The 13,135-nt window shown below is 45.4% G+C and overlaps 1 protein-coding gene across 3 annotated transcripts in view; it reads left to right on the top strand.

Moving 5' to 3' along the window:
- Positions 1–8: 8 nt before the first annotated feature.
- IGSF5 (immunoglobulin superfamily member 5) overlaps positions 9–13,135 on the top strand; it is a 28,572-nt gene continuing 15,445 nt past the window's right edge. For 2 of the 3 annotated variants that reach the window (XM_064647064.1, XM_064647063.1), the window contains exons 1-4: positions 9–291; positions 2,668–2,855; positions 9,033–9,353; positions 10,053–10,361. In XM_064647064.1, the coding sequence (XP_064503134.1) occupies positions 2,798–2,855; positions 9,033–9,353; positions 10,053–10,361 (688 nt within the window). In that variant the 5' untranslated portion in view covers positions 9–291; positions 2,668–2,797. The remainder of the gene's footprint in view (positions 292–2,667; positions 2,856–9,032; positions 9,354–10,052; positions 10,362–13,135) is intronic. The other variant, XM_064647065.1, reaches the window with a different exon arrangement.

Here is a 13,135-nt window from a genome sequence, read left to right as displayed (position 1 = left end):
ATTAACAGGGCGACCGACGGGCGTGTTGGGGCGGAGGGAAGGGGAGAGGCCACCCTTTCGTGCCACGGGGACAGTGTGGGACAGGCGAGTGGCCCAGGGCTGGGGGACAGTCACCCCGACACCAGAGGGAAGTTTCCCCGGGACAACAGGTGAGGGAACCCAGGAATCCCGGCTTTGAACACCTCCAGCCTCCTCCTCCTCCAGCACCTCCTGGTTTGGGAGCTTGAGCCGGACCTGTCGCCAAAGGGAAAGCGGTGGGAGAACCTCTCGGCGCCCGGGGATGTGATCCAGGTAACCGCTCCAGGAATTTTATTGGCTTCCCAGCAGAAGGAGCTGGAGGATGAAGGATAATTTCAGCCTTTCCCCTGCTCTTGCCCCAGCGGGAAGGCTGCCCCGGGGTGGCGGCAGCGGGGTGAACAGAGGATTTTTGTGGCTCCCATCTCCTACTCTGCTCCCTGGCATTCGGGATGGGTGTCCCAAAGCATCCGAGCCCTGCTCTGTGCCAGGCTGGATCCAGCTGCCATTCCTCTGGGGCACTAGTGTTGTCATTAACCCCCTGCCTGCGTGGTGGATGAGAGAGGGTATCGTGGCTGAGGGAGGGAGCAGCTCAGAGCAGCCCCGGCGATGTGAGTCACCCCCCGCACCTGCAGGGTGAAAAGCAGCACGGGACGAACCCCAGGCATTTAATTCATCCTCAGCCAAAATATCCCGTTTCATCTGAGGACCAGATAGTATTTCCCGGCCCTTTGAAAGCCCGTTTTGAAACAAAGTGAAACAAAACGTTATAGATACCTCCCTTTCCCGTCCTGCTCTGCTTCACCCCACGCTGTTTGCTGATTTTACCCTGGATTTTGGCATCAGATTCTCTCCGGTTCATTTTTTTCTGAAACAAAAAAAAACAAAACAAACAAAAAAAAAAAAAACAAAAAAAAAAAAAAAAAAAAAAACAAAAAAAAAAAAAAAAAAAAAAAAAAAAAAAAAAAAAAAAAACTTTGCCCGGCTCAGATTGCATCAGTGCAGCTGGATTTGTAGGTATGAAGGCTGCCCTGGCCAGGGGATTTCTCTCCAGTCCTGTAGATCCTGCTGGGGATCACAGCTTCCTGGAAAAGGACCCTGCCCTGGCTTTTGTGTTTGTTTCCTGCTGCTTCACTTGGGCTGTTTCACTGCGTGTGACAGATAATACTGACTCTTGTAGCTACTGACTGATCTGTGTACGTGCCAGGAGCCATCCCAGTGACAGAGCCAGGAGGAATCCCTCCAGGCTGTGCACAGTGACCCTCCCTCCCCACACAGGAAACCTGAGAAGTGAGAAAAAACCTAAACCTTTCAAAACGCACTGGGTAAACCCAAACCAGCCCGTGAACAGCAGGTGGAGAAATAAACCCACGGGTTTGGCTTAAAATGTTCCTTAGTTGACAGGGCTGCCCCTTAAACTCTCAAGGTGAATTGAAAGACTGTAAAAAGGGAAATGTGGAGCAGGATGCCAGGTGGGCTGAGCAGAAAAGTCAGAGAGACCCCTTGCTTAAAGCACCAAGCAGGGAATGGAGCTCTGGCATAGCCTGGTGCTGCAGCTGAGCAGGGAACTCAGGGTATCCCTGTGGTGACACTTATTTTGTGCCTTGCACAATGTGCTGCCACAGAGAACATCCCCCAAATCAGAAACACTTTCCTGCCCAGAAATGTGGTCTGGCCACAAAACCACATCCTCTGTGCCATGACTTGGTTTCCTGGGGGAGAAGTTTGTAAACCAAGCAGCACAGTCAAACTCCCACGTATTTTGAGAGGGAGGAGAAAAATATCTCACAAGTGAATCACAAACACTGAATGGCAGAAAATGCAGAAGTAAAGTGGTGGCTCACACCCAGGCTCTGTGTATTATCTCTGACCACAGTGGAGAGCTGCTGGTGGTTTATTCTGGAGTTTAAGGGGCACTCCAAGTTTCAGAGAAATAACCCTGGCGACCTTCTTTGCACTATCAGCCTTTTTGAGTGCTCAGACTGGGGAGCTGGGAGGAGATTTCATGTTTCTCATCCTTGCCCCAAGGCAGGTGAGATGGAGAGGCCAGAGTGGCAGGAGCTGTCCTCCTGTCTGGGGTGGCCCCTGTGTGACAGGACTGCCACATCAATGATCACAGCAAGCTCTCCCTGGAAATGTATGAATAGGAATGCTAGTTTTGGAGTAAAGCACACAGAAACACACCAAAGCAACATTTTTGGGTGTATCCCTCCTCTCCTGAAGGATACCTGGCTCAGGAGACATCAGTTTCCTGAGAGGGGGGTAATAACCCCTACAAATGGAGGTCTGGGCCCCTCTGACCCCAAGGGAGTGGCTGGTGCCCTGCATGGCAGCGAGTGATGGAGCACAGGGTTCATTAGTCTGCCAGGACACCAGTGGCAGATTCTCACACAGTTTTGGGCAGCTCAGAGAGTTATTTTTCCCAGTTGTTCATGATTAACAGTGGTGAAGCTGGAGCTCCCCCGACCCAGTCAGACCTGAGGCAGCAGTGTTGTAACAGCAAGGAGGGACCAAGGGCACAAGAGATGTGAGGTCTGTAGGAGGAGGTTTCTCTGCTGAAAAAAGTTCCTCTCCACCTATTGAAACAGTTATTTGAGGAAAGATCCTGCTCTCCTTCCCTCATTTAATCTCTTCCCCCTGTTGGCATCACAGGTCGCACAAAGTCACATTGATCCCAGGACGCAAAGCAGCAACTTGATAAGTCCTTGTCCTTCAGCTTCTCCTCAAGGATGCACTGACTGCTGGTGGCTTTCTGCCTGAGGGACCAGGAGAGAATGCTCCAATGGAGAGGCTCCAGAGATCCATTTTACTTCCTCTCATCCTGACTGCCTCTCTCCCAGGTAGGACACATCCATAACCCATGAAATGAGCCCCCGTGGACCAAGTGTGGGAAATAAATTAAAAGCCATATAAGCGGCTGTTCCTGGAGAGATCAGAGTGGACAGTCAGTCCCAGAGTGGGATTGTTAAATTTGGGAAATAGCTGAGTTTGCATTTCAAGCCTGAATGATCTGATGACTCAGAATGGGGTTCAGTGAGCAGGACTGAGCAGTGTGTGGGGTAGGGAAGAGATGGGTAGATTGCCCTCTTCCAGTTTCCCCCTCTCCTTGTATTCCTCTTCCTTCTGTTTTCTGCAGCTTTTGAGGCGGCATCTGTTGAAAACTCAGTAGCAGCAGCTGGTTTTGCTTCCAGAAATATGTGCAAATCATCATGTTGCTGGTTTACCACCAAGTCACATTTCACACGCCTGAGTTTCCAAGTGGGTTCAGATTAAAAGTGTCTTGGTGCAAAGCTTTAAAGACAAAGGAAATATAAAGTGACTCGCTGGTTAATAAAGACAAGGCTGATTTTTTTTTTTTTAATTATAGTCTAGCTGGGGTTTTAACAGGCTCTGACAGGAGCAGTGGGATGAGAGGGAAGGTATTGCCTTGGCTTAATAATTGGTGAAAGGAAACACAATGCAGGAATAAACAGTGTGTTTTATAAACAGAGTGCTGTTCCCAGTGGAATTGCACAGGGATGTGTGGTATTCAACAAGCTCTTAAACAACCTGGTGAAGAGGAGTGAACTGTGAGGTGGCAGACTTTGCAGGTGGTGCAGAATTACATAGGGCAGCCAAATCCAAAAAGGGACTAGGAAGATTTGCCAGAAAATGTCATGATGCCAAGGAAGCAATAAAGGCACAGAAAGCATTCAATGCAAAGCATCACTGAACTGAGATGTCTAGTGGGGGAAAAGAGTGGATATATTGGAAGGAGAGTAAATTGCTGAAAAAGAGAAACAAAATTCACTGCTCAGTGCCTTCAGAAAGGTAGATAAAAAGAAATCTGGCATTACATAAATCCACAAAAACTTTGTATCTTGGATACTGGATATTTTGTCAGCCTTTCCATTTCAAAAAGGACATATAAGATCTGAGAAATGTATAAAGTGAGGCAGAGGTGTCAAAAGTATAGAATCATGGAATAATAGGATGGTTTGGGTTGGAAGGGACCTTAAAGATCATCCAGTTCCACCCCCTGCCATGGGCAGGGACACCTTCCACTAGCCCAGGTTGCTCCAAGCCCCATTCAACCTGGCCTTGGACACTTCCAGGGATCCAGGGGCAGCCACAGCTTCTCTGGGCCAAGAGGAGAGGATCAGGAGGCCTTCATTAGACTGGGATATTTTTTCTCCTTGTGATAAAGAATAAATGGTAACAATGTATTCAAATAATTAACTCTGCAGAAGTGAATGGAGAAATGATTATTCACAATTTCTCATAAGAAAAAGAACTAGTGGCAACCAGGAAAAGTATCAGAAAGAAGATTTAAGGTGAACCAAAGACTGAACTTTTTCTTACAGTGTGTAATTAAATAGTAAAGCTCATGGTCAGTGGATATGGAGGACACCAAATTATAAATAGGCTGAAAAAAAGCTGGAAACAAATATCACAGAGTGCAGATCCATAGGTGCAGATTCCATTATTGGCTCAGGAAGTCCCCGAATCTCTTATTTTTGGACACTGGGAAGTTGTAACAGGGACAGCTGTCAAATAGTGAGTAAGAGAAGAGAGGGGAAGACACTCCTGGGGGCTGTGGAGAGGTTTGGGTGCAGGTGGGTGGAAAGCTGTGTTGCTGAGTATCAGTAGTCTGGTATTACTTGACAGAAACATCCTGTAAGCATTTAAAAATCTTGTTAACATAAGTGAACAAGCTGGTCCTTCTCTGCAGGCTTTGACAAGCTCTAACCTACTTTGGTTTTCAAAAAGCTCAGCTGCAGGGCTGTTGGGTTTTGGAATAAACCTGAGCTGTTTATTTATTTAGTTATTTATTTTATTTAACAGAGCTGTTGCTGGAGCAGTGGGCCAGCAGTGAGGCAGGGGAGGCATGTGGGGGGGAGGAAGAGACTAAAGAAAAAGTGAAGAGGAAAAGGAATTTGAAACTCTCTAGAAGGAAAAAAATGTAGAAATTCAAACAGAAACAGCAGTGAGGGAAGGGAGGAAGAGAGAAACTGGACACAAAAACTGAAGGATAAAAGGCAGCGTTTGTGGAAGGGCAGTATGGGTATAAAGGGGGAGATTATTTTGAAATACGATAATGAGGCTGAAAAAAAAAAGGGAATCATTCTGGCAAAAGGATAAGCCCATCCTGTCCTTCACTGTGCTGCATCCAAATAGGTCACTTACAAAAGAGGGAAGACAGAGTGGGCACAGGAGAGGAGGGAAGGAGGAGAAGGTGGCACATCTCAATGCCCTTGTTGTTGAAAACTTCAGCATGAGAAAGGGGTCCTTTGGAGGCACTTCAAGCGTGGAAGAGAAAACACTGTTGATGAAGGGCAAGGGCTGTTCTTTGGCAAATGAGGGAACAAGATGCATTTTCATTTCCTCAAAACCTGCAGTGATGTGCCAGTGAATTTGTGTGACAGATGAGGGAACAAACAGCTCATAAAGGGGCCGGTGTTTACCCCGTGTGCTGTCGGGAAGGGCTGAGCAACTGGGACCCCATGAGTACTTCATCTAAGCAGATTCTCACCACTGCTCTGCACACAATTAGTGCTGTGCCTCAGAGAAGGTGTCCTCACTCAGCTTTGTTCTTCAAAAGCCTGGGATAATCATGGAGACAGTCTGACATTCCCCTGCTGCGGGGGTGCTGTTTGCCTGGGTGGGATGTCTCGCTGGTTGTGTGTGGGGAAGCAGATGCTGAAACAGCTGTGAGGAGCTGAACGTGTAATTGCTGTAAAGTGCAGTGAAAATCAAGCCTGAGGCCCTAATTTGTTTAAAAGCAACCATCTGCAAGGCGTTTTTAAAGCTGGATGTAAATGAAACCAGCACTAAAATGTTCTCCTTGGTGCAAGAAGCAAGGTCCAGCAAAAGGACTCACAGCCCTGGCTGGAGGCACTGGGAACCAAGTTTAGACCCCATTTCTGTCATGAATGTCCTCTCTGACCTCCCACAAGGTACTTTATCAGTGTTTGTGTGTGGGCTGGACAGTGGAACACACTGTTGGCTCAGGGCTCCACGTGCTATTGCAGGATAAACAATAAAAGCAAGAAGATAAAGAGGCAAAGGTAAAATCACAGAAAATGTTTAGGGGGCAGGTGGAGAAGGCTCATGAAACTCCTTTATTGGCCGTGCTGGGGCTTTACTGGGATCTAAATGGAGGTAAGGCTGAGCTGTGTCCTGCTCCTCAGTCCTTCTGCCTCCCAAAGGATCCCCATGTGGGGTATGGACCTGTTCCCTGGTGGACAGCAATCAGGGAAAGACCATCTATTGCTCCAACAGACGTGGTTGGAGGAAGAAGATGTAGATCCTACAACATCTATGGACTGATAAAAAATAATTATATTACATATATATATATATATGCAGGAATAACTCCTACCTACCTGCCCATGCTGTCCTGAATGTCTGAAGAGAACAAAAGCATTATTAACCATGTATTTTTAGAGCCAATGGTCACTGATTGTTCCTGTTTAGGGATAAATTTCGAGGCTATAATGGAACTCACAGACATGATCTCATGGCAAATGATCAATTAACAGGAAACATTGTCCTGAAAGTCACATCATTTATTCAGAGCCATAGCAAATCATGGCTCCTTTAAAAAAGCAAAGTGGTTGCACAGGCATGGAAATGAATTCCAAATGCACAGGGATCAGTTTGCATAGGAGCAGGGTGGGTAAGTGCTGCAGCTCCTGTTTCAGGAGCAGCCAAATGCATTTTGGTGTTCCCTCAAAGGAGGTTTGTTCATGTCTATGTCTATCATCGTGGTAGCTGAAGTCTTCCAAGCTGGGAGGCCTCAAACAAAATCTAAAAAATGAACAAACTCAACACATCAATATGTTACAGACATTATAGAGGTGCAGGGAGCAGTATTGGGAAGTCTGGCTACAACATGAGTCAAGGAAAAATAGTGAATTCAAAGACTTGTTTGAGCTTAGGAGAGTGTCTCGACCCTGGTAATGTAAGTGATGAATATAAATCATGGCAATTGGATGTTGAATATCAGGGAAGAGGGACACATTACATGGCAAATGGAGTGAACTTCATCAGTGCATGTTCATTAGGAAACCCAGAGCTCTGTAAATGGTTCCATCCACTGGCATGTGGCCAATTCCTAAAATTCAGGAAGTGACAAACAGAAAAGAGAGGAAATGGTTTTTAGGCATCTTGTTGGGTTGGCTGTTTGCAAAGCAATGTTTTCACAGGTTTGATTGCTGAGTTCACCTTCAAGCTGTCTCATGTCTTAAGATATTTCAGTTCAGCTTTACAAGTCTGAAGGAAGCTTTGAATAAATGCTGCTGGAAAAAATGAACCATTTAAGTTGGTCAGAAATACGTTTTACTGTATCTTATCTGCCTTTATCAACTATCAGTTTAGGTAAAGTTTGCTTTTCATTTAATGTTTCGTCGCTCACCCACAGATATCCTTTGGAGACTGAGGTGCAAGGCAGAGGTGACATAAGCCAGGAAGGTGAAAAAATGTTGGAAAGGTTTTTGTAAACCTGAGAGAACTCAGAGTCAACCATACAAAGAACCAGGGAGAGCTGGGTTTGTACAACCCTGCAAAACAAAAGAGGTCTGTAAATACATGCAGTGGGTGGGAGGAAAGAGAGGAGCTATTTGTATTAAAGAACAATTCTGGGCACAAATCTGATTAGTTACACACTGGTTAGATAGAGATGTACTTTGACTGGGTTAAATGTGGGCTGGGAATTATAAAATTATCTGGACACTGGAGCAATGAGATTACAGATCCCATGCCCAGGGTGCTGGTTGCAATGTCATACCTGAGACTGGGCTCTGGTTCCATTTATACAACTATCAAACATCTCTGTTGTGTGAAACAATACATCATGTTCTCCCCCTACTAATTTACTGAATGAAAAATAGTTTTTTTTCAATAATTTATAGTTAATCCATTACTGAATAAACTACCCAAAGTATGCAAAACCTGGGGTGAGCAAAACCTTTAAAAATCACTTCATTGTCCTGAATACTCTTAGGAAGGGGAGGAATGACCATCCCAGACTTCCTTTCTCCTGGAAAATAATCGAGCAGTTATTCTCAGGCCAAATTTGCAGGCACGAGGTTCTAATTAGACTGCTATGGACAATAATATCTAATTGCTTTTGTTATGCTGAGTACAGATGGAATCATTAGGGCACCACTGGCAGCCCTGGTGTGTCCTCAGCAGGAATGTTTCCCAGGAAGTGATGAAAAGATAGAGCTCCCTGGCAGGACTGCAGGGAGCTTGTGAAAGGTCCATCCTTGGAGAGACTCAAAGTTGGACTTCAGGGACTGAAGTCCCAGCTGCTGCTTTGAAAAAGAAGGTGTCAGCCTTCATCCTTCGTCCTTCCCTCACTTTCTGCTCAGCAGGAGCAGGTGCTCCTGCCTTCCCCCACCCAGGGAATCCTCCATCTGCCTGGGGAACAGCTGCACCTCCACTCCTCTGAGGGCAGTGGGAAGCCCTGGGCCCTCTGAGGAGGAAAGGAAAACAAAATGCCTTCTTTAGAAAGGAGCTTTCAGGTCTGAAAAGCAGTGGCCAAAACTCATACTGCCTTTTAGGGGATTAAAACTGGTGAGTTACAGCAACTCTGGTTAACAGGAAGCCTGAGAAGGTGGGTAAGTATTCATGTGATACCTGCATGAGGAATAGAGGAAAGAGCACAGAAGGATATATGTGGAACCCCAAAAAATCAGTGACAATCCAAGATATGGCAAGGGGACCACTTACATACCCCTTTCATTATTTAAAGTCTAGAGAACTCATTTATCTGCCTATTCAAAAGTGCAACCTCTTCTTTCCATAAAATGGTGGTCAGCGAGTTACTGAAGAGAGAAAGGTGATTTTGGAGAGGGAGAAGGAGAGACAAAAGATTAAATACATCTTTAAAAAAACCCACTTAATCTAAACTGGAGCTGAAAGATGAGATTGCACATCTCCATCTCTGAGCTGGTTAAGATTTTTTTAAACTATCTAACCACCTTTGGTGGTGTTTTACATGTGTTTACAGGCTGGTTTTTAATTCCTTTCAGGTCTTGGCTGTTGTTACTCTATCACAAAAGGCCCTGCTAATGCCACAGTCCTTGCTGGCTCCCAGGCCAGGTTTAACTGCACCGTGTCTGCAGGATGGAAAATCCTCATCTGGCTGTCCAATGGCAATCCTGTCCTCACTGTCCTCAGTTCCCAGGGATCCGTGGAAACCACAGACCGCTTCACCTCCCAAAATTACACCAGCGGTGATGAGTTTACCTCGGAGCTCATCATCCACAACACCCAGCTGAGCGACGCCGGGAGAATCGAGTGCAGCATCCAGCAACCCAGCGAGAACAACTTTGCCTTCCTCTCTGTCCAAGGTGTGTATGGCCACCAACAGAGAGGTATTGTATTACACTGCACTCCAGGGAATCCTCTGAGGAATTGCTCAAACTATCCCTGGGAAGGAGTCCATGTTCTCATTTCCCACCCTTTGCCTCCTGTCCCCCTCGTCTTAATTTTACTGCCAAAGCAGGTTTGAGAGTCACATTCAGACCACCAGTAACAGAGGTGATAACTGCCCCTGTTTCTTCCTGTTACATCTCTTATTCTTTAATAAGAATAAGCCAGGAAAGCAGGATTTAACCACCAGGCACTACCTGTTTGTCAAAGAGGTGCTTGGTGCAGTGATAACATCTCATCACCCACCCATAAACCTTTCCTGATACGACCTGAGCATATTTAAAACTTAAGAGAGAAACACTGTTATTTCATTATGTTGTCTGTCAGCTGGAAGTTAAGTCGAGATGGCTAAAAAGTGCAATTTCCTGCTTTTTATTGGAAAGGTACTGAAAGCTGAGGCTTGTTCTTTAGATATAATGAACAATACGTCCATGCAGTTGCAATATCTGCATGTTTCTACCATGAATGTGGTATATCTGTGGTAATAATGATCGTTTTTCACTTCATATCTCAAGGCATAGCTATTTCTGGGTAGCAAGATAAGATTTGAAGCTACCAGCAGGAAAGCAATGCAGCAAAACATTCTGAAGGAACAAAACATCTTTTCCCTCCCACAGTTAATGGATCTTTATTCATCAAAAATAGCACCTTGACAGTAAAAGAGAACACAACAGTTGAAATTGTTTGTGAAGCCTTAGGATGGGCTCCAGCTCCAGACATTGCCTGGATGACAAATGACTCTCTCATTGATAAGTCAAGTTATGTTAACCAGCAAAGTCAAGGATCTGATGGCCTCCACAATGTCCTGAGCATCCTGACTGTGACTCCAACAGCCACTGAGGTTCTGACTTGTTTAGCTGACATAGAAGCACTCCCTGAACCTCAGAATGCAACTGTAACCCTTATTTTTGACAACTCCACTGCAGGTAAGTGTTTGTTCTACATTGCCTGTGCTGCACTGCCTGTACTCAGAGCTGGGTGTTTTGTTCTGCTTTGCTTCATTTTGAAAAGATCTTTTATTTGCAAAGGGGATGTGCAGAGGTGACAGAATTAAGACCCAGTAGCCCAAATCTGATATATGGGTAGGATAAAACGCACTGGTACAAGTCTAATGAACCACAAAGCCCAGTGCAGGACTGAGCAAGGCAAACAAAGCTGTACCTCTGCCACTGATTCCTATGGATTCACTGGAAAACCAGACTTTGCTCCTTGACCAAGAAAACATCTAATGAATTTAGATCTTAAATAATTCAGTACTTGCACTTCAGGTGCAAATGGAAAACACGGGAGCAGTGTCCATGGATTTTCTTATTCCAACCCCCTGCCATGGGCAGGGACACCTTCCACTAGCCCAGGTTGCTCAGAGCCCCATCCAACCTGGCCTTGAACACTTCCAGGGATGGGGAATATCCATGGACATTATCCCAAAGACTACTTAGATCAAAGAGCCATTAGACCTGTTTTCCTCTTCCTGGCATGCCCTCTTCTAAATTTTAGAGAAAGGTAAAAAATGTCCTGCAGCAACACATGTGGAATTTTTTGGACAGTGCATTAAGTTGCTTTATATTGGCTTTTACTGAAGGAGGTTTAAGGCTGGATGTCATGCAAATCTCTCAAGAACTCTTAGCAAGACCTTTGATAACTCTAAAGATTTTTGCTGAGGTTACAATCATGCTGACAGCTTCTCTTGGTGAACTGCTGCTTCTTCTGCAATGGGTGAACGTGGCACATGCAGAGACATCCTTAGAGTGGATCCACGAGGGGTCTGGTGGAGACATTTTGACACATAAACACCTGAGGAGATTGAGTAACTGTGCCTTTCGTTTTCAGTGTGAGTCATTATCAGCATTACCTTTTTTCAGGAGAGCTTGCTCAGAAACACAGTCGGAAAAGGCCATTTTACCATTCTTAATATGGATTTTTGTAGTTGCATTGATCTTAATTACTGGCTGAGCAAAACAGGGCCATCCTGAGGAAATTAATAAATTCCCCTGCCTACTGATTTGTGAAGTAGTGAGGGATCCACCCTCAGTTTCCATAGCTACTCACTGTAAATCAGAAGAGCAGAAAAACAGATGTCATGGAGCTCTATTAGTGTATTATTAGTGACTCCGTAGGACCATCATTCATTTCTCTTTGGAAATATCACTGTGCAGCAGCAGCCACTCAAAATTTGTGAGGGTAGGAGAATATGAAGCCTTTAAATGATTAGAATGAAATATAAGCATGGCATTTCTGACAGAGAAATATATATAATGTGTATATATATCACACTTAAAATCTCAGAGCTTTTCGTATCAGGCTCAGCCTAAGCTACCTGTTGCTGGGAAAACTTCAGACATCTAAGAAATCCTTCCAAAAACTACTGTAATAACAATTTCCCCCTTCCCTTAAAAGCCTGAGGAATTGAATTCCTCCGTGTTCCTCCCAAGCAATACAAGAAATACCAAAAATCTGAGCCTTCTACAGCCAGACAGCTCCTGGGATGGGAATGTCCCACCTTCCTGCACCTCTAGGTCAGTCTTGCCCTACAAGGTGATGCATTTTTATGTCAGTCACACCTCCTCCAGAGTTACTTTGCTCACAGGGGTGTTTGGCTGAGCCCCAAATTTGAGAACTCCTACAGAGTTATCCCAGGTGATGCATTCACAGAGCTGTTACTGGGAAATGGGATCCAGGGCAGTCCCTTAGCTGGGCCCAAGCTCTCCTTGGCCTCAGTGTTGAATTCAGGTGGCCTTTAACCTGCAGAAGGTGAGGATGGAGAATCTTCCACGAGCCTGGAATTCCTTTGATTTTTTAAGCTATCCAGGAAGCTCCAAAGTGTCCAGGAAGCCACGTGTGGGTTTTTCCAGTCTCTCGTTTCTCCTTGGTCGCATGCGAGAGGGAAAATCCCCTTCTCTGCAGATACTTTGTCCAACTAAAAATTTGGACAGCTCTGGGAGGAGCCAGAGGTCTGGATGGGTCCTATGGAATGAGGCAGTGGCTTTGTCCACACTAAACACCCCATGTAACCTCGTGTGGATTTACTGATGGGCTCAAAGGGGTTTGATCCCTCAGTGCCCCTCCCTTGCACCCCTGCTTCTGTGCTGAGCTGGCAGCTCCCATCCCCACCTGCTTGGTCTCAGCTCTAGTTTCTTTCTGGATGCTCCCAGACTGAGGAAACACTAAAATGCTGGAGTGCTGGGAGCGTTTGTGTTGCACCCTGTCCTATCTTCAGCTCTGTAAATCCTCTGGCACAAAACCTGAACGTGCCAGGGAGTGAAAAACCTTGGGCTGGCAGACCTGGAGGTGTGGGCAGTGCAGGTGTGTTTAGCTCCTCTCTTCACACCAAGGAGTAGCTTTCCTTATAGATAAATGGCTGTCTTTAGTATTTTAATCATCTTGACATCCTCATGGCATGCTTGATGGAGCAAAATATAACACAATGCAGGTATTTGTTGCAGTACTTCTAGATAAAAACATTATTAACAAGTTTATCACCATTTTTAATCACAACTGATGGCACCCTACAGGATTTACTACTGGTTTCAGGGTTCCTGAGTGCTTGTTTTTTCGAACAGAAGAAATCCAAAACATGCTGATTGAGCATTAGGATTAGAGAAGACTGGAAAAAATTGCTTAATCATAATGACCTGAGCTTTGGAGAGTGCAGACTCCTAGCAGAGGTTAAAGCTTTGTAGGAGGCTCTGGTCTTGTATTT

This window comes from Pseudopipra pipra, chromosome 2 (assembly GCF_036250125.1).
Source record: "Pseudopipra pipra isolate bDixPip1 chromosome 2, bDixPip1.hap1, whole genome shotgun sequence".
NCBI classification, from domain to species: Eukaryota; Metazoa; Chordata; class Aves; order Passeriformes; family Pipridae; genus Pseudopipra; species Pseudopipra pipra.
This window is presented reverse-complemented; position numbering and strand designations above follow the sequence as displayed.